The 25140-nt window shown below is 36.3% G+C and overlaps 2 protein-coding genes across 2 annotated transcripts in view; both read left to right on the forward strand.

Annotated features, from left to right (window-relative positions):
- Positions 1-7751, forward strand: part of LOC142354111 (uncharacterized) — a 72192-nt gene extending 64441 nt beyond the window's left edge. The window contains exons 10-11 of the mRNA XM_075406381.1: positions 7000-7122; positions 7527-7751. Coding sequence (XP_075262496.1) covers positions 7000-7122; positions 7527-7751 — 348 coding nt within the window. The remainder of the gene's footprint in view (positions 1-6999; positions 7123-7526) is intronic.
- The window catches only part of LOC142354325 (ras-related protein Rap1-like), a 519643-nt gene continuing 501466 nt past the window's right edge, over positions 6964-25140 (forward strand). Inside the window, exon 1 of the mRNA XM_075406594.1 lies at positions 6964-6991. The gene's annotated coding sequence lies outside the window, so the exon portion shown is untranslated. The remainder of the gene's footprint in view (positions 6992-25140) is intronic.

Raw genomic sequence — 25140 nt, forward strand, 5'->3', positions numbered from 1 at the left:
TGGACCCTAATCCCATAGCATATCAGAACTCAATCGTTGTATTAAAATTGTATATCGTCGGCCCAGTACCGTATCAGTGTAGCCTAAGAGCATCTTGCTACTCATTAGAAGCACAAACGAAGATGAATCATTGTATTCTGATTGTATATCGTCGGTTCAGTACTGTATCAGTGTATCCTAAGAGCCATATAATCATATTCTTGCAAATTTTACTCTTTGAAAGAATCTTTATTTGAAGAATGAACTTTTGAAGGCTCTTCGTTTTTTAATGTTTTCGAATTTTTCGAAGGACCTTTAGCAATTTAGTTTGTTTTGATGCCATTTTTTGTGTACTATTTTGTACAAGATACGTGTACAAAATCAAAATGAAAAATTTTAAAAAGTTGGAGTTGAAAGTCAGGCAAGGAATTAGAACTGAATTTTCTTTCGACAGAACCCCCTAAAATTCACATCAATTCCAACTTGCATAGCATCTGAAAATTCCAATTATCTAGTTTTCCAGCTTTTTGCCCAAATTTGTGCACTTTTCATTTTTGTCGCTCTCTTGACTGTTTCTGATCACAACTTTCTTGTCGTTCCATTTTTTTAAAAAAAGGTGTATTATTGTAATGAGTATCTTGGAAGTTTCAAAATAGCATAAAAGTAGAAAACACATTTAAGTAATTGAGTTGCAGTATTTGAACTGCAATGTTTGGCAAATTTTTTTTCAATTCAAAATCAATGTTTTCTGTTTATTAAATGTTAAGCCTCGATTGTATCAGATACATTTGTCTGTTTGCAAAACAATTCATATCTACTTCAAAAACTAGTGGTTTTAAACCTAAAATATAGTTTTTCAGCAACAATTCACAAATAAAAATGTACACATAAAGAACACGTACTTTTTAGTTTTGTGCTTGATCTAAAAAAATCCAATGTGAGAAATAAATGAGTTTTATAGCCTTCATGCATTAAGTTTTCTGCAGGTACAAATGCGTTCCAAAAACAAGTGTTTTGCTATTTACTGAAATTTGTTTCAGCACGCCATTTCTAACAGTTGTTTTAAAAACCAAAAAACCAGTTTAATACAGAATGATCTCTCGTTTGGTCCTTGATGGCTATAAAATTAATTATGAAACCGGTCTTCATCAAAAAGTAATTTGTAGAAATAATTGTTTTTGTTTGCCTTTTTTATTATGCAAATTGTTTCCAAAGATGATAGAATTTAAACTGCAAATTTTGAATACTTAGTTCCACTACTTAGAATGTTCAAAGTCCAGATTGACCAAAATTGAACAACTTATATCTCGAATTAAACTGCTTTTCAGTTATTTATAAATTTTGAGCAGTTATACTGTGAATTATTATAATTTCTGAGTTGCTCAAATTGCACGACAAGGACTGCTGAAAATGATAAAAGTTTTGCACTATAATTTAAAACATAATTTGTTCTTGAAAACACGTTCAATTAAGTCCCAAAATAATTTATTGCATGAATACAGGTATTAAAATTTTTTGTAACAAAAATTTTATCTAGATGTTATCCATATATATCAATCAGGTCCAAAAATCAAATTAAATTACCATAACTTATTAAAAAAAACTTTTTTCATGTACTAAGGAACAAAAAATGCTCCACTGACACCTATCAAGATATACTGAAAATTGTGAAAATAATTTATTAACCCACGTTTAGTTGGAAACAGCAAAATCACGATTAATGAATTGCCATTCGGAAATTTTAGAAGTATTTCTTCGAAGGAGTGATATTCTATCTAATATAATTTTTTTATAAAAACTAAGCAAGTGATTACAAAAAATTATTGTACCAAACTACTTGACAAAAATCTTTTGTGGCATTACTCATCCAATATTTCCATTTGAGAATAAATTGGGATCGCATGAAATTGCTTTCCTTGAATCGTAAGCAAAGAAAAACTTTTTATGACAATTCAAAGTTTTGATTTGGTTTTTTAAAAGTGAAACAAGACTTTTGAATTCCCTATTTTGAATTTTGAATTTTGAATTTTGAATTATTGTCTCAATTAAAAAACATCATTGCTTTTTATTTCCAGCAAGGAGAAAAGCAACCAGTTTTTGCGCCTCTATCAGTGTTTGTTTTCCTTCCAAAATTTCCTTTGATAATGTTTCTGTATTAACAGTCGAACAGTGTTTAGCGGGTTCGTTTATCATAAGTCTTGATTATCATATTGGCTCACTTACACAAATTGGAGCCCCAAAACAGAAACTGAAGTATCCAAGATCAAATGACCTCTCGAGGGGCATCAACATATGTTAATTAACATATAATCGTGGAAAAACGAAAGTATCTAAATCTGATATTATGAATAGGCTCATGAACGCAAAAAATGAGGTCAAATTTGAGGAAAATCTAAAGGACCCACAATCTAAGGAGGCATACTTGAATGTTTGTAGAACTCGAAAAAGTTTAAACATGAACGAAAGAAAAATCTGTTGGGCGTTCACAATCAGATTTCTGTGTTCAGTCATTCATGCGTTCAAAATTCACCAAACTTGTTTACTGTTTGCACCTCGTTACGTTTAATGGATCAGAAAATTACGTCATCGGATGAATAGTTCTTTTAGATTGGTTCAAAATATCAGCAGATCCGGATATTTCTTTAAAAACAATAGCAATGATATGAGCCTAAAAACTATCTTGTTTGAATAACACTAAAGTTGTCACTTTAGTAATAGTTTAAGCCTTAATCCCAATAGTTCAAACTTATACGTACATAAACATCGTTTTGATTGGTTTCAGTTAAACAAATATGACAGAAACCTTTTTTTCTTAGCAATGTGTTCAGATTTTGAACTCAGGAAATCGTTGGTTGCTAGGTTTTCAAATGTAAGAAATCAAAAGTTTTAACGGCTTCAAACGTATAAATGGTTGTGATTAAACGAACTGAATTCTCATAAATTTTCAACAAGTCTGCTGTTTTTAAAATTAAAAAGAAATAAAAAATTCAGTTGTTCCCGCTTCAATTTGTCAGCAACTTTAAAAAATGTCAATCAAATTTTTCATCTTTTCAAACAAATTTTCACAAAGAATAGCTTCTGAAACTGCTGGGATGAGAACACCATCATATCATTTTTCTACATTTTTTGTATGGAAGTTTCCGACAATTTTTGAATTGAAACATACCGATGATCTCTTACATTTAGAAACCAAACATACCTAACGATTCTTTGGTTCACCAAGCGATTATACTGAACGTTGCAAAACTGAGCAAACAGAAGATTTCTTAAGTTCCAGATCAAACATACCAACGGTTTCCTACGTCTGAATTAAACAAACCCTACATTTCCTACGTTGTTTTCATTCGGCTTTTGGACTAGGCAGTGGCTAAAATCCGTGCCTGATCTGCTCATTTTTGAGCTTATCAAAGCTGGAGAAAGAACACTCTAGTTTTCTAATTTTTCTGCACAATTATTGAATTAACTGAACACATTTATTGATGATGATGATGATGATGGCGAGGGCTTATCCACTCTTTCCAAACCCAAGAGTGGTTGTTTATCATCAGAAGGCTTGACAGAAAAGGTGAGTCTTCAGCAATTTTTTGAATTCTTCCAGAGTTTCTGCCATTCGAATGTACGCAGGCAACTCATTCCATTCCTTGGCTCCTTGGAACCTGAAACATCTGCGAGCAGCTTCTGAAGTACAATTTGGTAGCATAAAAAGCCTCTGTCTGGAAGGGCATGCCGAATTCACATTTCTTTCGAAAAGTTCCCGCAAGTAAATAGGAGCGATGGCTCGGTCAACTTTGAACATACTGCATAATAACTTGAAAGTAATCCGCTGTTTAATGGGAAGCCAGTGTAACTTTTTCAGAGCTGACTTCGAAGACGAAAACTTTGATAAACCGAAAACGAACTTTGCAGCTGAATTTTGAACTTTTTGAAGTTTTTGAATGAACTGCATATCCAGTCTAGTATAGATAATATTGCAATAATCCAAGCACGGTAAAATGAAGCACGATACAAGTTCTTTGCGTTGTTTAATATCAATGAACCTTTTAACAGCATACAATTTATGCAATTGAATATAACACTGTTGGCAGACTTTGTTGAACTGTTTTTCTAAGGTAAGATTTCTGTCAAAGTGTATTCCCAAAATTTTCACAGAACTTTTTATCAGTAGTTCAGTTCCAAATAGGACAAGCTTTTCAGGAGGTTTGAAACTGGACTTGCGGTTACTGACAAAAATGATATCAGTTGTATTCTGGTTGTTGACAAGTTTCAACTTTTTCATCATTCCAATGGTACATTGAAGCACATTGTCGATCTCATCTCTTCCTTGTTCATAGTCAAATATCAACTGACAATCATCTGCGTAAAAATGATATGAAACATTCATTTCATCTAGCAAAGTATAAAGCGGAGTCAGATATAATGAAAACAACAAAGGGCCCAAAATAGACCCTTGCGGGACACCAGAAGTGCTGATTAAACTTTCCGATAAACAATTGTCGATGAAGACTTGTGAGCTTCTATGTTTCAAATAACTTTCAAAAAAATTCAGAACTATTCCATCGAAGCCAAACTTGTTTTTGAGTATCATCAATAAAATGTCCAGATTCACTGTATCAAATGCCGAGGTCATATCCAGCGATATGACAACAGCAGGTTTCTTTTTGTTTATTATTTCAGACACTTTTTCCAGGCAATATAAAATACTTGATTCCGTTGAATGATTCTGGCGATAGGCTGACTGGAAACGTGGCCATAATCCATTCTTGTTGAAGTATGATTTCATCTGAGAGAGTACATGACGTTCAATTATTTTAGAAAGTAGTAGTGTGTTCGTAACCGGTCGGTAGTTTCCAAGATCATTCTCATCATCTTTCTTGTGTAAAGGGACTATAACTCCCTGCTTCAAGGAACTCGGGAAAACTCCATGGGATAGTACACAGTTAAAAAGCTCCGTGAAGGTATCAGAGAAACGATTTATTAAAAATTTCAAACGAACTGCTGGTACAACATCATGTGGTGCTGTAGAATTCGATACATGATTAAGGCTTCTTTCAACTTCTAATTGACTCAGTAACGAAAATTCAGACCAATGGTGCTGACATGTAGGTTCAAAAAATGGGATAGAGTTGTCAAAACGCTGAAAAAGACGCGTAACCTTCTGCTGGAAAAATTCATTGAAGTCCCGGGATAAAACTATGGGATTCTGGTAATTGGGGAGTTTGTTGATTTTTCTTTTGAACAATTCATCAAAAGTGAGGTATCTCAATTTGCTAGATTCATTTTGGAGACGTTTTGAAAGAAACCCATCTCGTTTTTTCCTTTAGAAGATCTCTGTAAAAATACAAGTGAGACTCAAAACGAACTTCATTCTCAGTTGATGGATATTTTTTCAAGGTTCTCTCCAACTTTCTTTTTCGGCGCTTGGCCTTGACACATTCAGAATCAAAATAGCGAGGGCAATCGGAGTGCACTAGAAAACGTTTAAAAGGAACAATTTGATCCCAGCGGTGGCAAGCTTATTGTGAACAATATCAAATACTCCATCGATAATTTCTGCAGAAGTATTATATTAATTCCAGAGAGGGCACTATGAAACACATCATTAAAAATCTCAGCGTATTCATAATCGTTGACAGATTTCCAATGATAACCCATCCTGTACTTTGTCTCTTTCACAGGTCGTTCAATTTCAAAGTCGAATAATAGAGCAGAGTGATCCGAAACTTATCGATTTTTTTTGATACTGGTTTACACCTCTCCCTTGTTTAAGCCAGGATGAAAAGAATCACAATGATTCGTGCAAAAATGAGAAATTAACTAAAACCACAATTTTTAAAACTTAATCACCATTTTTTTAATAATTTTAAAATACGATAAAATTAATGATATTTCAACACATTTTAAACAAATACCATAACTTCGTAATGTATATGATTTACACGAAACGTACGACTGACTACGTCAGATGAAAATTATTATAAATATTACATACATTAGTAATAATTGGAGTTTCACTAAAAATACGTCTCCCCCTCCCCTGTGCCTGTAAGCCTATATACACATTAATGACGCATTGAGCAATATCTGTTCTAGCTCGCCTCGCGATAGAGCGTGATTGTCGTGTTTAGGTTTGCTTTGCTACGAGTTCAGGAAACAAATTCCGGACGAGGATCTGCCTAGAACGGTTACAAATAGACCGGACTGTTGGTATGGTCGCAACTGCATGACACAGAGGACGAGAGATCACCACGCCAATAATTTCAACCATATTTGTGATCAGACCAGATGATTAAACGATAAGTGCATTATATTGCAAATTATGTTGAGACAAAATGCCCAATGCCAGTATAACCAATGTGACAAAATACCGAAAATATACCCAATATTTACCACAATGTTGAAACTATCAGAATGATTATTAGCATATTTAGCTAGTACCATGCCTCAGGGCCCATAGGACTTGATAGGAAACTATCATGATTGAACATGGGATTAAATTATCAGCTTGATGATTAGAAAACATGTTTGTGATATTAAGCTCTATGCTGAATTGGGTTAATGGCACATTTGGGAATTGTGGCGTTGGGTATGTTCCCAGGTTGAGGTCCTTGTTTATGACGCAGACCATTTTTGAGCGCACACAGGGGGGTACGGTGCGTCAATACACAGGCAAGGAGTTTTTAACGAGCAACATAAACGAACCAATACTTACGGTCGAGCCAAAGTCTGCCACATAGATTTTTTTAATAGCCGCGAAGCGATAGCTGAGGCTATTATTGGCCTTCTCTTCGTTTTATTTCTTTCGTCAACATTTTTGACGACCATGTGACGTCACAAATACTTCAAATCTGCTTTTTGTTCATTCGTTCGTGCAATTTCAACTGAATTGCGTGCGTGACCGTCATTTTTCACTCTTAGTGGAGCTAGTTTTTTGTTCATTCGCGCGATTAAATTTTTGGTCACACGTGACTTACCTCACTGACTTAGCCTAATTGTTGTGATAAACTTATTAAATAGTTTCAGATGGTGAATGAAAGTCTAAAAAATCTGGTTCAAGTGCAAGAGGGCGACGATGCACAAATCAAAAACCTTAAAGCAGCTATTCGGATGTTGAAGGAGAAGGTCGAACAACAAGATGACAAGACGGTGTCATTGCTGAGCTGAAGAATAATCACCACTTGATGAATGAAAGTATCAAAGACAACACAAACGAAATTTATTCCTTGTCTGGACGAGTGATAGAGTTGGAGAGATATTCTAAAAAGTTGTGTCTCATTCTCAAATGTGGAACTTGAAAACCCTGTAGCCACGGTACTATCAATTATGAAGAATTGTATGCAGATAAACATCAGTGAAGCAGACCTTGCCGCATGCAACCCACTACAGAATGGAAAACAACTTGGGACCATTATTGTTAAATTCATATCATCATCGGGATCTAGCATGGAATCGACTAAATTGGCTAATGAATTTTCAAAACTCCGCAAAAGGGAAAATCTATTGAAGAGTGCTTAGCTCCCAGTGATCGACAATTTCGTGTTGCTGCAAAGAAAGAAGGCATCAAGACTATTACCAGGGAGCAGCAAATCTTTGCAATCAATGAAAATTTTCCCAGTGCTAACCCTGTGAAAGTGCAATCTGTTGAAGAATTGGACGATTTCAGAAAAACGGAAAGCTCAGCACAAACGTCATCAAATATTGCCCGACAAAATGTTTACGAAATCCCACAAACTCCCATGTTCTCATCGCTGCCGACTCTAACCAGAAAGCCCTAAACTCCTATGTTGGCCTCTGACCCAAAGAGTAAGAAACGTAGTCTGGGCGCAATTCTTTCTCCAAAGGATGAGCCAATCGAAACGCAAGAGCTTGCTGAAAGTGTTGCCAAACTTCTTGTTCCAGCCTTAATGAAAGTACTCAACCCCAGTAAAGTCCGACGAAGAACTGAGGACAGTGTCCAAGAAACCGAAGATGAGAAAATGGATGGTCTATCTGCCAAAGAAATTGTGGAACAGCAATTGTCAACTGTTTTTCAGGACGACTAATATAATCCCATCTACTAAAAAACGGTCTAAAACTTGTTTAAGTGTTCTCCATCTAAATGTTTGGTCTATTCGAAAAAACATAAATGGCTTGGAAGCACTAGTGTACAGCCTTGAGTCCCAACCTGATATACTATGCTTAACTGAGACATGGCTTGGCGCCGGCGATGATGAAAACTGTTCTCGCGTTCCTGGCTACAACCAAAGTCGTATAAAAAACCGAAGTGGTAAAGGAGGAGGTGTCATGCTTCAAGTGAAAAGTAACTGTTCTTTCCTGAATGATATTCCTGTTACTTTTGACGACGCAATTTGTTGCAGATATTGAAAAATCCGGCTATAAGTTAAGAATCTTAGTTGTTTATAACAAGCCAAGGACCGACAAAATTGAATTAGTTGACCTACTTGATCATAACTTGTATTAATTGTGACAGCCTTTCCTACCTTTTGTGGTTTGCGGAGATTTAAATATAAATGTTCTGGAATCTAATCTGTTAGTGAACAGATATAGACTTGCATCGATTCAAATGGTTTTGAATTTTTTGATTTGGCACCTACCAGAATCACAAGTTCCACCTCCTCCTGTATTGATCATATGATGTATCAAAACACAGTGAACCCAAATTCAGAAGTGCTTTCTTTTAAGTCTTTTTCGGATCACTTTCAGTCTTTTGCGGATCACTTTCCGGTTGTTCTAACGTGTTCTTTCAAAACTGAATCGTCACATAATCCAACTTTTTTTCTCTATTATTCGTTTCTTAAGTGCTCTTAATCGTTCGTTTGTTATGTAGAGGCTTTGAGCTGTGAACTCTCAAAGGACATGAAAGATATAAGTCTCGAAATTTGTGCCAATGAAAGATTGTGCTTTCAATACTTTTAACTCTTGTTTCACTCGTGTTTTGAATCAATTTGGGCCTTTTACAAGTGCATCAAATGCTGCAAAGTCTAATTCTCCTGTCTGGCTAAATAATCGGCTTAATCTCCGCTCGAAAAAAAATCAAGTGCCAAGACACTGGAAGAACTATCCGCTCACTGTTTTTCACTTTTTACTCAAATTGTCCATAATAATATCTAGTACAATAGTACAATTTCAACAAGATTAAAACTTTAAAGAGGCACCTTTCTAGATGACTTTTTGAAATAGCCTGTTTTAAGTGGAAGAAGAAGCGCATAGTTTTAGGAAAATATTGATTCATCAGATGGAAGCGACCGAGGTGAAATTTGTATGGCAGAGCTGACAGCTAAAGATAAAGTTATTTAAGATCTGAAGATCACTCAGCTATGGAAAGAGAAGGATATTACTCTTAATCTCCGATCACTTTAGTTTGCTCTCAAATTTTTGTTCTAGTTTCTCTCAGCATGTTTAGGTCAATAAACGAAGCCATGGCATTGTTTACATTATATTTCCTGTAGTTTTAGCTCCGAATAAAAATAAAGATTCCAGCAGAACGATTGGAAATTAGATTATACTTTGAGTGTTCTTTACAGGCATAAGCTTGCATCAATTATAACCATTATATAAGGCGAGCATATGTCCATATACAAACATTTTTACAATTAACAATACTCAAAGTTTTCAGGACACAATGCTAGTCACTTGTGTTAGGTTTCTTAAAAAACATTTCCGAATTTTATTATGAATAAACCGGAATTAGTACGCGGAGTTAGTAGGCTAGAATTAGGCTAATTGACAATTAAAAAGCTGAGCGTATACCACCCATTCAGTCTAATTCTTCCTGCGCTTATATTTTAAATTGTGTGTGTCTATTGTATTGCGTATAAAATGCGCTGCTGAATTGTTTATCAGCCTCGTAAAATGAACAGGCCTAACGGCAAACAGCAAACTCTACATACATGCGGGATTGTTATTGTTATTATCCTGGCAAGCGCGCCTTCCACGAAACAAGGTCTGAGTTGTAATTTGAATGCACCCGATCTCGTTTGCAGAGCACATATAGAGAGTCAGTGGACAAGTAATCAAGATACTCCGATTCCGGGGCAAGGACAGTACAACTTAGGGTTAACTTCAGTCGAGTGAAGTGTAAAGATAAAGATTGTGGCCAGCAATTGTTACACAGACAAGGGGAGAAAATTGTGTAAACTTTCATTCACGTTTCGCCTCTTCACACTAAACAGCCGGAGACAAATTTGCTAGCTCAGCGTTCTGCTGGCTCATAGATTGATGAAGATTTGGCATTTTTGTGTTCACTTAATGAACCAGTGAACCGTCCGAAGACTTCAACAATTTCCGGGTTCCCGCGACTAAACTATCTTCTTTATCTAAATCGCTGCCGAAGTCTGGTCTCTTCGCTCTAATCCATTTCTCTAGCTCATTTTTGAACTGTGGTGTGAACTGCTGTTTCGATTGAGAGAATTGACCCGCCGAAGCGATTTGGACAACATAATTGGCTATAAACTTTGACAAAATTTGGGAAAATTTTTGGGTTTATACTTCTCGTGTGACTTTTTCACGGCTTCTGTGACATATTTGTGAAATTGTTGCCGGAACATCTTTTGAGAGAGCGTCAAAATTTTCAAATAATTGAAAACTTTTCCTTTATAGAGTAGCGAGCTTGCTTTGTTGACCGATGTCAACGTATGAACTGGTCCTGTATGGTCCAACGCGCACTCAGAACATGCTAATGAAGAACACTCATTACAAACAAGAGAATGAAAATTTATGTGTTCCTCGAATATTGCAGCCTTGTACCCGTTTTCGTCGACAATTTCATGTCCTCTTTTGATGGCTCAAAACACAGCAATTGCATAATTTTTTCGGCTCGTCTGATTTTTCCTTGGCGGAATCTGATTTGGTAGCGAGCAAGGTGAAATTTGTATGGCAGAGCTCAGCTAAAGATAAAGTTATTAAAGATCTGAAGATCACTCAGCTATGGAAAGAGAAGGATATTACTCTTAATCTCCGATCACTTTAGTTTACTCTCAAATTTTTGTTCTAGTTTCTCTAAGCATGTTTAGGTCAATAAACGAAGCCATGGCATTGTTTACATATTTCCTGTAGTCTTAGCTCCGAGTAAAAATAGAAAAAAATAGATTACAGCAGAACGATAGGAAATTAGATTATAATTTGAGTGTTCCTTACAGGCATAAGCTTGCATCAATTATAACCATTATTTAAGGCGAAGATATGTCCATACTTAATGTTTTTACATTTAACAATACTCAAAATTTTTGGACACAATGCTAGTCACTTGTGTAAGGTTTCTTAAAAAAACATTTCCGAATTTTATTATGAATAAACCGGAATTAGTACGCGGAGTTAGTAGGCTAGAATTAGGCTAATTGACAATTAAAAAGCTGAGCGTATACCACCCATTCATTCTAATTCTTCCTGCGCTTATATTTTAAATTGTGTGTGTCTATTGTATTGCGTATAAAATGCGCTGCTGAATTGTTTATCAGCCTCGTAAAATGAACAGGCCTAACGGCAAACAGCAAACTCTACATACATGCGGGATTGTTATTGTTATTAACCTGGCAAGCGCGCCTTCCACGAAACAAGGTCTGAGTTGTAATTTGAATGCACCCGATCTCGTTTGCAGAGCACATATAGAGAGTCAGTGGACAAGTAATCAAGATACTCCGATTCCGGGGCAAGGACAGTACAACTTAGGGTTAACTTCAGTCGAGTGAAGTGTAAAGATAAAGATTTTGGCCAGCAATTGTTAGACAGACAAGTGGAGAAAATTGTGTAAACTTTCATTCACGTTTCGCCTCTTCACACTAAACGACCGGAAACAAATAAATTTGCTAGCTCAGCGTTCTGCTAGCTTACAGCTTGATCAAGATTTGGCATTTTTGTGTGACTTTATGAACCAGAGAACCGTCCGAAGGCTTCAATTTCCGGGTTTCCGCGACTAAACTATCTGCTTTATATAAATTGCTGCCGAAGTTTGGTCTCTTCGCTCTAATCCATTTCTCAAGCTCATTTTTGAACTGTGATGTGAACTGCTGTTTGGATTGAGAGAATTGACCCCCGAAGCGCTTTGGACAACATAATTGGCTTTCGACAAAATTTGGGAAAATTATCGGGCTTATACTTCTCGTGTGACTTCTTCACGGCTCTTTGAGTGTTCTTTACAGGCATAAGCTTGCATCAATTATAACCATCATATAAGGCGAACATATTTGCATATGAAAACTTTTTTCCAATGAACAATACTCAAAATTTTCAAGACACAACGCTAGTCACTTGTGTTAGGTTTCTTAAAAAATTTTTTCCGAATTTTATTATGAATAAACCGGAATTAGTACGCGGAGTTAGTAGGCTAGAATTAGGCCTATTGACAATAAAAAGCTGAGCGTATACCACCCATTCATACTAATTCCTCCTACGCTTATATTTTATATTGTGTGTGAGTCTGTTGTATTGCAATAAAATGCGCTGCTGAATTGTTTATCAGCCTCGTAAAAGCAATCTTTACATACATGCGGGATTGTTATTGTTATTGACCCGGCAAGCGCGCCTTCCGCGGCACAAGGACTGATTTGTAATATGAATGCACCCCTTCTCGTTTGCAGAGCACATATAGAGACAGTCAGTGGACAAGTAATCAAGATGCTCCGATTCCGGGGCAAGGACAGTACTACTTAGGGTTAACTTCAGTCGAGTGAAGGGTAAAGATAAAGATTTTGGCCAGCAATTGTTAGACAGACAAGTGGAGAAAATTGTGTAAACTTTCATTCACGTTTCGCCTCTTCACAATAAACGGCCGGAAACAAAAATTTGCTAGCTCAGAGTTCTGCTCGCTTACCGATTGATCAAGATTTGGCATTTTTGTGTGACTTTATGAACCAGAGAACCGTCCGAAGGCTTCAATTTCCGGGTTTCCGCGACTAAACTATCTGCTTTATATAAATTGCTGCCGAAGTTTGGTCTCTTCGCTCTAATCCATTTCTCAAGCTCATTTTTGAACTGTGATGTGAACTGCTGTTTGGATTGAGAGAATTGACCCCCGAAGCGCTTTGGACAACATAATTGGCTTTCGACAAAATTTGGGAAAATTATCGGGCTTATACTTCTCGTGTGACTTCTTCACGGCTCTTTGAGTGTTCTTTACAGGCATAAGCTTGCATCAATTATAACCATCATATAAGGCGAACATATTTCCATATGAAAACTTTTTTCCAATGAACAATACTCAAAATTTTCAAGACACAACGCTAGTCACTTGTGTTAGGTTTCTTAAAAAATTTTTTCCGAATTTTATTATGAATAAACCGGAATTAGTACGCGGAGTTAGTAGGCTAGAATTAGGCCTATTGACAATAAAAAAGATGAGCGTATACCACCCATTCATACTAATTCTTCCTACGCTTTTATTTTAAAATGTGTGTGTGTCTGTTGTATTGCAATAAAATGCGCTGCTGAATTGTTTATCAGCCTCGTAAAATGAACAGGCCAGGCCTAACGGCAAACAGCAAACTTTACATACATGCGGGATTGTTATTGTTATTAGCCCGGCAAGCGCGCCTTCCACGAAACAAGGACTGAGTTGTAATTTGAATGCACCCGTTCTCGTTTGCAGAGCACATATAGACAGTCAGTGGACAAGTAGTCAAGATACTTCGGTTCCGGGGCAAAGACAGTACAACTTAGGATTAACTTCAGTCGAGTGAAGGGTAAAGATAAAGGTTGTGGCCAGCAATTGTTAGACAGACAAATGGAGAAAATTGTGTAAACTTTCATTCACGTTTCGCCTCTTCACACTAAACGGCCGGAAACAAAAATTTGCTAGCTCAGAGTTCTGCTCGCTTACAGATTGATCAAGATATGGCTTTTTTGTGTTAACTTTATGAACCAGAGAACCGTCCGAAGACTTCAACAATTTCCGGGTTCCCGCGACCAAACTATCTGCTTTATCTAAATCGCTGCCGAAGTTTGGTCTCTTCGCTCTAATCCATTTTAAGCTCATTTTTGAACTGTGATGTGAACTGCTGTTTGGATTGAGAGAATTGACCCCCGAAGCGCTTTGGACAACATAATTGGCTTTCGACAAAATTTGAGAAAATTATCGGGCTTATACTTCTCGTGTGACTTCTTCACGGCTCTTTGAGTGTTCTTTACAGGCATAAGCTTGCATCGATTATAACCATCATATAAGGCGAACATATGTCCATATAAAAACTTTTTTCCCATGAACAATACTCAAAATTTTTAGGACACAACGCTAGTCACTTGTGTTAGGTTTCTTAAAAAATTATTTCCGAATTTTATGAATAAACCGGAATTAGTACGCGGAGTTAGTAGGCTAGAATTAGGCCTATTGACAATAAAAAGCTGAGCGTATACCACCCATTCATACTAATTCCTCCTACGCTTATATTTTATATTGTGTGTGAGTCTGTTGTATTGCAATAAAATGCGCTGCTGAATTGTTTATCAGCCTCGTAAAAGCAATCTTTACATACATGCGGGATTGTTATTGTTATTGACCCGGCAAGCGCGCCTTCCGCGGCACAAGGACTGATTTGTAATATGAATGCACCCCTTCTCGTTTGCAGAGCACATATAGAGACAGTCAGTGGACAAGTAATCAAGATGCTCCGATTCCGGGGCAAGGACAGTACTACTTAGGGTTAACTTCAGTCGAGTGAAGGGTAAAGATAAAGATTTTGGCCAGCAATTGTTAGACAGACAAGTGGAGAAAATTGTGTAAACTTTCATTCACGTTTCGCCTCTTCACACTAAACGACCGGAAACAAATAAATTTGCTAGCTCAGCGTTCTGCTAGCTTACAGCTTGATCAAGATTTGGCATTTTTGTGTGACTTTATGAACCAGAGAACCGTCCGAAGGCTTCAATTTCCGGGTTTCCGCGACTAAACTATCTGCTTTATATAAATTGCTGCCGAAGTTTGGTCTCTTCGCTCTAATCCATTTCTCAAGCTCATTTTTGAACTGTGGTGTGAACTGCTGTTTCGATTGAGAGAATTGACCCGCCGAAGCGCTTTGGACAACATAATTGGCTATAAACTTTGGCAAAATTTGGTAAAGTTATTGGGTTTATACTTGCCGGAACTTCTTTTGAGAGAGCGTCAAAAGTTTTCAAATACTTGAAATTTTTTCCTTTATAGAGTAGCGAGCTTGCTTTGTTGACCGATGTCAACGTATGAACTGGTCCTGTATGGTCCGACGCTTACTCAGAACATGCTAATGAAGAACACTCAGTACACACAAGAGAATGCAAATTTATGTGTTCCTCGAATATCGCAGCCTTGTACCCTTTTTCGCCGACAATTTCATGTCCTCTTTTTATGGCTAAAAACACAGCAATTGCATAATTTCGGCTCGTCTGATTTTTCCTCGGCGGAATCCGATTTGGAAGCGATGCATGATCTTGCAAAAGCTACCGATTCGTCATTGGATATCGAAGCACACAAGGAACAATTGTTTGAAACCTCTCCAAGTTTCACATCTTCATTTTCCAGTTTCTCTTAATCTTTTTCTTTTCGAGTCACTGACTTCATGTGAAGAGATTGATGGCTTGCTTCTTTTTGATGATTTGTGCTTCACCATGACAAACTTAAAAAGAAGCAAAAATTCACCCACGATCTCCAAATTTGGAATAATTGGTTTCTCCGTCTGTAAACAAAACACTTTTCTAACAATGAATATGCAATATAAGGGCCGTCAGTATTCACCAGAAGATAAAATTAGCATTTTGAACTCAGTTCACATTTTTTTGGTTTTAAAACAACTTTAAGGCAAGTAACGGTTTCCATTCTAAAATGTTAAATTTAAGCTGTATTCAGATAAAATTTCAGGTGGTGCCTCATTAATTTTTCAAGTAATTATCAGAAAGTTAATGTAGGTCAAGGTCAGGCAAAACTACTTGATCGTTTCTGGTAAGTTAAGTTTTACTGAACTTTATTTAGTGTGCATCCTAACAAAATTCTAACACTGGATAGAAGTATGTCCTTTGAATAAGTCCTTGACTAGGTTGAAAAACAGTTTGTCGAAACACTATTGCAAGTTCTTTTGCGCGAAATTTGACAACGTATCATATACTTTTTTGTAGGGCAGCTAGGTTAACAATTCTGTAAATTTCAGGCTCTATTTGGATGCTAACACCATCTCAGGTGCTCAATTCTTTTGAATAAGTCCTCGACTATGCTTAAAAACAATTTATGTCGACGCACTGTTGCGAGTTTTTTAGCGCGAAATTTGACAACGTGTCAACTACTTTTTTGTAGGACAGCTAGGTTAAAAGTTTTGTCACTTTCAGGCTCTATTTTGATGCTAACACTACATCCCAGGTGCTCAATTCATTTGAATAAGAGCTCGACTAGGTTGAAAAACAATTTATGTCGAAACATTATATAGGAATTTATTAGCGCGAAGTTCGACAACGTATCGAACACTTCGTAGGGCAGCTAGGTTTAAAATTTTGTCACTTTCAGGCTCTATTTGGATGCTAACACTCCTCCTTAGAACCTCAATATATTTGAACTTATATTTGAACCTATAAGTCCTTGACTAGGTTGAAAAACAATTTATGTTAAAACACTATATCGAATGTTTTAGCGCGACATTTGACAACGTATGACCAACTTTTTTGTAGGGCAGCTAGGTTAAAAATTCTGTCACTTTCAGGCTCTATGTGGATGCTAACACTCCATCTCATGTGCTCAATTCATTTGAATAGGTCCTTGACTAGGTTGAAAAAGAATATATCGAAACACTAATTAGCGAGTTTTTTTTAGCGCGAAATTTAACGTATCGACCACTTTTTCGTAGGGCAGCTAGTTTTAAAATTCTTTTACTTTCAGACTCCATTTGGATGCTAACGCTCTATCTTAGGAGCTCAATTCATTTGAATGGGTCCTTGACTAGGTTGAAAAACAATTTATGTCGAAACACTATATGGCGAGTTTTTAGCGCGAAATTTGACAACGTATCAACCACCTTTTTCGTTGGGCAGCTAGGTTCAAAATTCTTTCACGCTCAGGCATCTATTCAGATGCTGACACTCCTCCTTTGGCCCTCATTTAATTTGAATAAGTCCTTGACTAGATCGAAAAACTTATGTTAAAACATATGTTAGTTTTAGTTAGTTATAACTACCAAAGTTTTTGAATCCGCACTAAAGTTTTTTTATTGAATTGGGTTTTGTACTTTGTTCAAAAAAACAATGTGCTTCAAAGATGTTTTCTGAAACTTTTGCACCCTGATTTATTTTTTGCTATGATTGATATCTTGTAAGATTCTTGCAAGAATCTGGCAAGTTTTTAATCAGCTTGCACGATTCTTGAAAGTTATCGCTTGGTCGTTCTGAGTCGTTTCATAAATTGAACGAGCCAAAGTCTTGTATGATATTGAATTTTGGTCTGGACGGGTCTTTTCATGAGCGTTTTTGAACGAGCACATGAACGCATCGAAAATTTGAGCGAGGCAATGTCTGGATCATAAGCAATATTGCTCTGCCTGGTTGTTCCAGAGGATGCATAGGAAAAAATGGTCTGGATGGGTTTTTCATAAGAACTGTTGAACGAGGACCTCAACCTGGGTTGTCATGCAACAATCGCAAATGGCTGCTTTAAGGAATATCAATGTTTTCCGCGAGAAGTGTTTCAAAGTCATAGTTCGGCTAAATTATTAAGTTTAATTAATCAATTAATAACTTAGTTGTATCAAACTTCCTAAGAGCCATGTAATGAAATAATGGTAATACGAAACTTGTCTTTTCGATCTTCAGTTAGTAAGCCGAGGAGGTACTTCTATGTAATTAGTTACCAATCATGTTTTAGTTCATTTCAAGTCGTTCTTTTCGTCAGTTTGGCAATTTGATAAGATGCCTGTTGGAAGAGTTACATTCGCGAGTATATATACTGTGGAAAAGCAGCTATTTGTCAAGTCATGCGATTATTTTATAATTTCAAATTGGAGTAATTGAAATCTATTGGTCGTTTTTAAACGACATGAACAAAAGCCTGAACTGTCTGTCTGATCTGTTTCCTTAATCCTCTCCTGTCAAAATCTTTTTCCGTGTTCTTTAAAAAAATTTCTTTTGGTGTGTTGTCACAAATCGTTCAAGTTGTCACAAATCGTTCAAATAATGTCACAAATCGTTCAAGTTGTCACAAATCGTTCAAATAATGTCACAAATGGTGTGTTGTCACAAATCGTTCAAATAATGTCACAAATCGTTCAAGTTGATACCTGTCATCGTAAATGTATGAAAATACTTATGACAAACTAAGTATTAGATGGATAAATAATTTCGTCAAATGTCTGACGTCTTTTTGATGTTTATTCGAAGGACAGGAAACAGAGCCGGAAAAAGGAGCTCAGAATTGAACAAGTTACTATCGCCGAGGAAATAATTTTTAATATTAATTTAGATTAATGGCAATTAAGTGATCTACAAGTTCCCTATTGATGATTTTCAATGTCCGCTGTACAAAGCATTATAACTAATTACTAAATAATTAAACAAATAAATAATTGAAATAAAGATTTTTTGAGTAGTAGCAAGAGCGAAGAAGGATGTTTGTTGACCATTACATAGTTAATGAGTTGTGAACTGTGGTCCAATCTTTATTCTGTCATCAGAAGGGTTAAGGTTTATTTTTGATTGAGAAGTTGAGCACATCGGGTGTTTGTCGACTTTGGGTATTTTTGACGTATTCAGTATTCAGTTTTTGGCATATTTTATTTAAATCGAGCATACATTTGCCGGTAAATACTGGTGATAGTGATGGTTTTAATAGTTGAAAGATCTGTGCGATCTAAGTTTCAATATTGGCATTGCTTTGAGCGTTCCGAGACACCTTGATGATGTGTCCGATCATAACTAGTGCATATTTGTGATTTTTGTAAAGTGTTTGAGAGTTAAATTAAGCTGTTTGAGAGTTAAATTCTAAACAGGCTTTCTAATAGCTTGTGGCTTTGATTAGTGTTTGTTATTTATGGTTTTAAGAACGGAACTTGTAAACTTTTTACAAAATAGAAGTGAAGCAATAGTTCTAAATTTTATGACCTTTTTTGTTCTTCTGGGCGCTGTGTTAAAAGTTTGGTAATTTTGCGGTGTTGTTTGTGGCACTTCTTTATCGTTTGTTTTTTATTTGTAACAATATTTCTACCGAGTTTTCTGAATAAAAAGACTTTCTTTCATTTTATCTTCCTTATTTCATGTGGTTATCGCCCTCAATGTTAACCTTACTTCAGTCAAGCCAGAGAAGTTGATTGATGTTTTGATAGTCAGGTTGATGTTTTGATGGTCATTTTGTCTTGCTATGAATTTTAGTGGCTGCGATCGCGAGCTGTTAGTGGTCTTTTGATTTGATGTAAGCGAAAGTAATTAGATTCTATTGAGCCGCTGAATCGTTGTACACATATTGTACACATATTTGATGTCAATGAAAAGCCAAATTTCAGCAGTGATTTTAGTCACGCTTAAGTAAAGGGAGCGAAAACGCGAGTGGCTTTCTAATGAGACCTATTTGCGTGTTTTTAACATTGTTGATACCTGATTGTTTTTATGACGTTGTGTTTTTAAAATATATAGTGAATTTTTCTATTTTGCTGGTTTGTGTTATTCTTTTCGTAGTATTTTCGTAAACTGTTCATTTTTTGAAATTTAGCCGCTTTTGCTGTATTTTAAGTCATCTTGGCTTTCATTTTTTCAAATGACAGCTCCTTTTGGGTTCTTGTAATAAAGCAACAAACCTTGGAACTTCAGGTTTTTGTTAACTTTCTATCACTTAGGCATTGTACTATTTTTTTTTGTTTTACCATTATGTCTGTTATGTCGCATAGCCTTGAAAATAACGGATTTTCTCAGTCCATCATTGGAACAAAGTATGATCCATTCATTTTCTTTAGCTTGCAGCAAATAGTTTTTATGTTTAGACACTAATTGTTTCCAAACAGCTGCTGTTTTAAAATTTTTTTGCTTGTAGGTATTGTTGTTACTTTGTCCCTTTGTGTAAATAATCAAAAAATTTGTTAATTTTTACGTCACATAGTATTGTTTTTAAGGATGTCAGCGTATAGTAACGTGTTTTAACGACTTTGACGTGGAAATTCATTGGAGAGAATCGTCTTTCTTAAAGTTGTTTTTCCGCTTTGATTTTTTGGTTTATTAGGTGATGTGCTTTCTATTCCAGTTTTTTGGATTGTAGTTCAGGACTTGTAATGCTCCTTTTTTGGGGGCGGCTAAGCGAAACAATCCATAAGTTATACCTTTTCTTTTAAAGCAAAATTTAACATTGTGGCAATTAGTAAAGCAACTCTAATTTATCTTCGCTCTTTTTTCATCTACAAAGCTATCGCTGCCAGTTTCGGTGATCCGCTAGTTCTGTTTGTTTTTTTTTAGTTCGCCTGTATCGATTTCGATTTTTGTTGAGAAAAACCGATAGGGCCTCTGAAACTTCAAACCGCTACTTCTTCTTTCACGGCGGCTCATTAAGTGAGATACTTGGTTTATTCCATTTACACTGTTCTTGATCTCCTAATTTTTTGTTGTCAATTTCAGATTATAGTGAATTACTCAGCTAACTCAAAAAAACGGATTTCCTCCCAGTCACGAGATCCTTAGATTGCTATTTTGCATCATTGTATAGTTCAATTTTTCAAGCGATTTTAAATTTTCAAAGATATTGCATGGGTAATTGTTTCGAAAATAACTTTCAAAAGTTTTGAAGTTTCGCCCAATTTTTGTGCGATTTTAGAAGAACATTGAAATTTAACTACAAATTGAAAATGATGTTCTCGAACAAAGTTTGAAGCATTTTTTTGTAATTGTCTTTTAATGCAAAATTTGATCAAACGCATTTGGTATAGAGAAATCGTTTGACGTGTTGCATGAATTTTTCACTCTTGGAATAATTGTTTTGTGATCTAAGAAGAATTTATTTTTCCGAGTACAAAACAAATACATATAATGAAAATTTAGCAAAATATTTTGAAGACACTACAGAAACGAACAAGCTAAAGCATAAGACTCGGAAAGGACAGGCAACGGGATCAACAGATCTTCTTTACAGCCTACCCTACGGGGTACTAAACCAAATAGTATTAAATAAAAATTTTCATGTATAACTATATACCAAGTTTTTTGGTAAAATTCAAAACAATGAAAAACATTGCAGAAATCAGCGCTACATTGAACACCACAAGAGACTCTGGCGCAGGTGAAGGCAAGAGCAAAACGGGTGACGAAAATGTTTTAAAGAATTATAAGTGTCGAGGCTCATTTTGACTGAAAACGGTAAATCACAAAAACGTCGATATCTCGAAAACTAGAAAGTTTCAGAGGGTCATTTTTTTTCACCAGAAAGCCAACCTCATTTGGGTACTCCTGTAGCATGCAGGCAAATGGGGTAACTTTCCCATGGGAATTTAGGTTGCGAATATAAGTTGAACTAAAGCAGGGTTATCGACCAAAAAACTGTTTTTCAATTTGTGATAATAATTAATAATATTTGAAGCATTGTACGATCGAATATCACTAGGAAACACACCTGAATCTACTAGAAGGTTATATAATTTGATTGAACTGCACTTAACAGAATTCATTTCAATTTTTTTTCTGTATGATTGCACTTTCAAAAATCCCGTATTAGAACGCCTGGTAATAGGTTTTTCAAAAACAAACCTTTCAAACAAATACGACTGCGAATGTAATCCCCAGAGGGATCGCAGCACGAACTTTAGTAGCTCATACAAATGGAGTTCGTACACGGTCAAGATTCTATTATTAACAAACAGATCCGTAGAGTCGCACCGTTTTCTGAAAAAGATAAACTTCAAAATCTTGTTCTGCAGAGCCAAAACTGCAGAAAGACTACTAAAACTACAACATCCGTAGTACCGCAAAAGTTGTTTACGAGGAACATAATGACGCAGTTTAGATATAATGCTACATTGCTTTCCGAGTTTCTGCCTTACTGAATCAATGACTGAAAAGAAAATTTTGAATCCAGACAAACACCTAAGTACTTACACATAGGAACAACACTGATAGCAGTGTTGTTCAACATAAATGACTGGTTGAGAGAACTTCTAAAAAGTTTATTGGCTATTAGCCACTTTTCAATTTTAATTAGGTCCATGCTAATTTCTGCGTCTGAGCAACCGATGGCAGTGATCTTTGTGTCATCAGCAAAAAGAGGGATATCAACATTGCTGCACACCTTGGGTAGGACGTTCACATATATTATAAACAGAAGAGGCCCAGGAATTGATCCTTGCGGTACTCCAAACTTTAATAGTAGCCATTCAGACGATTTATCGTTTACAATTACTTTTTGCGAACGGTTGCTCAGATAAGACTCAAACCAAGCATGAACATGGCCTCGAATGCCATAATCGCTTAACTTATTAAGAATTATCCCATGGTCAATAGTGTCAAAGGTTTTCTTTAAATCAAGAAAGAAACTTGTAACACGGCCAATAAATTGGTCTGTAATTATTTTCATCTAAACGAGATCCACCTTTATGCAGAGGAATAACCTTAGCTTGCTTTAAATCAGAAGGAAACACACCTTGTGCCAATGAAAATTTGATAAGTAGTTCTAAATAAGGAGCAATAACGGTAGCGGACTTTTTAACGATCATGTTAACATTATCGTCGCCAGACGAAGATTTATTATCAAACGATATCAAAATCTCCAGTACTTCTGCCATAGAAACCTTTCGTAGGAACACTGGATGCTGTACAGTTTCCAGTTCTGTACTACATGGAGCATTGGAAGTGACTTCCAAAGCTCGTTGGCATTGCCAGTGAAGTACTCATTAAACTTATGGGCAATTTCACTAGAGTCTCTACAGTTGAGAGCAGCGATTTTTGTATTATTGTTGGAGCGAGCGGAGATTCTTAAGCCAATTATTTAGCCAGACAGGAGAATTAGACTTTGCAGCATTGAAGCGCTTATAAGAGGAGCAAATTGATTCAAAACACGGGTGAAACAAGAGTTAAAAGTATTGAAAGCATCATTGGCACAAATTTCGAGACTTATATCTTTCATGTCTTTTGATAGTTCACAGCTCAAAGCCTCTACATAACAAACGAACGCTTCCGAGCACTTGAGAAACTAATAATCGCGAAAAATAGTTGGATTATGTGATGATTCAGTTTTGAAAGACATATATGATCAATACAGGAGGAGGTGGAACTTGTGATTCTGGTAGGTGCCAAATCAAAAAACTCAAAACCATTTGATTCGATGCACGTCTTATATCTGTTCACTAGCGGATTAGATTCCAAAACATTTATATTTAAATCACCTCAAACCACAAAAGGAAGGGAATGCTGTGACAATTGTTCCAGGTTTAGATCAAGTAGGTCAATGAGTTCCATTTTGTCGGTCCTTGGCTTGTTGATATCATTTATTTAATATCTGCACAAAATGTTTCGTCAAAAGTAACAGGAATATCATTTAGGATAGAACAGTTACTTTTCACTTGAAGCATGACACCTCCTCCATTACCTTTTCGGTTTTTGTTATAAGGCTTTGGTTGTAGCCAGGAACGCGAAAACAGTTTTCATTATCAGTTTTCCAAGCCATGTTTCAGTTAAGCTTAGTATATCAGGTTGGGACTCAAGGCTGCACACTAGTGCTTCCAAGTCATTTATGTGTTTTCGAATAGACCTAACATTTAGATGGAGAACACTTAAACAATTATTAGACCGTTTTTTAGTAGATGGGATTATATTAGTCGTCCTGAAAACAGTTGACAATTGCTGTTCCGCAATTTCTTTGGCAGATAGACCATCTATTTCCTCATCTGTTTCTTGGACACTGTACTCAGTTCTTCGTCCGACTTTACTGGGGTTGAGTGCTTTTATTAAGGCTGGAACAATAAGTTTGGCAACACTTCCAGCAAGCTCTTGCGTTTTGATTGACTCATCCACTGGAGAAAGAATTGCGCCCAGACTACGTTTCTTCCTGTTTGGGTCAGAGGCCAACATAGGAGTTTTGTGGTTTCTGGTTAGAGTCGGCAGGGATGAGAACATGGGAGTTTGTGGGATTTTGTAAACATTTTGTCGGGCAATATTTGATGACGGTTTGTGCTGAGCTCTCCGTTTTTCTGAAATCTTCCAATTCTTCAACAGATTGCACTTTCACAGGTTTATCATTGGGAATATTTTCGTGGATTGCAAAGATTTGCTGCTTCCTGGTAATAGTCTTGATGCCTTGTTCCTTTGCAGCAACACGAAGTTGTCGATCACTTGGAGCTAAGCACTCTTCAATATAGATTTTCCCTTTTGCGGAGTTTTGAAAATTCTTTAGCCAGCTTCGTCGATTCCATGCTAGATCCCGATATGAATTTAACAATAATGGGCCCAAGTTGTTTTCCGTTCTGTAGTGGGTGGAATGCGACAAAGTCTGCTTAGCTGATGTTTATCTGCAAACAATTCTTCATAATTGATAGTACCGTGGCTACAGGGTTTTCAAGTTCCACATTTGAGAATATGAGACACAACTTTTTAGAAAATCTCTCCAACTCTATCACTCGTCCAGACAAGGAGTAAATTTCGTTTGTGTGGTCTTTGATACTTTCATTCATCAAGTGGTGATTATTCTTCAGCTCAGCAATGACACCGTCTTGTTGTTCGACCTTCTCCTTCAACATCCGAATAGCTGCTTTAAGGTTTTTGATTTGTGCATCGTCGCCCTCTTGCACTTGAACCAGATCCTTTAGACTTTCATTCACCATCTCTGAAACTATCTAATAAGTTTATCACAACAATTAGGCTAAACAGTTGTGATAAACTTATTAGGCCAAAATTGGTCGGGAGCAGAATTAGGCCAAAATTGGTCGTGAGCAGAATAAGTTGTTAACTCAATTCGAGGCAGTTTACTACTAATGGTTAATGGGAAGCTTAATCATAGTAGTGATCAAAAAGAAACATTTTAGGGCATCTTACCTGGGTATCATTACCCCCCTTCCACTATGAATTAGGCTAGAATTGAATCGGTCCTTCACGCGTCGTTCCAAAACAATTTGTCCTAATTTAGTTGGGTTCTGTTTCCTAATTTCATACGCGAAGCGCAATATTGGCTTTCTCTAGTTTTATTTCTCAACTGGAACGTATATGTGCACATTTCTGTTGATCAAACATTAGTAAGCATTGGTTTCTGTTTTTATTAACATCGAGTAG

The sequence above is a fragment of the Convolutriloba macropyga genome, chromosome 15 (genome assembly GCF_964194025.1).
Source record: "Convolutriloba macropyga chromosome 15, txConMacr16.3, whole genome shotgun sequence".
Classification (NCBI taxonomy): domain Eukaryota; kingdom Metazoa; phylum Xenacoelomorpha; order Acoela; family Convolutidae; genus Convolutriloba; species Convolutriloba macropyga.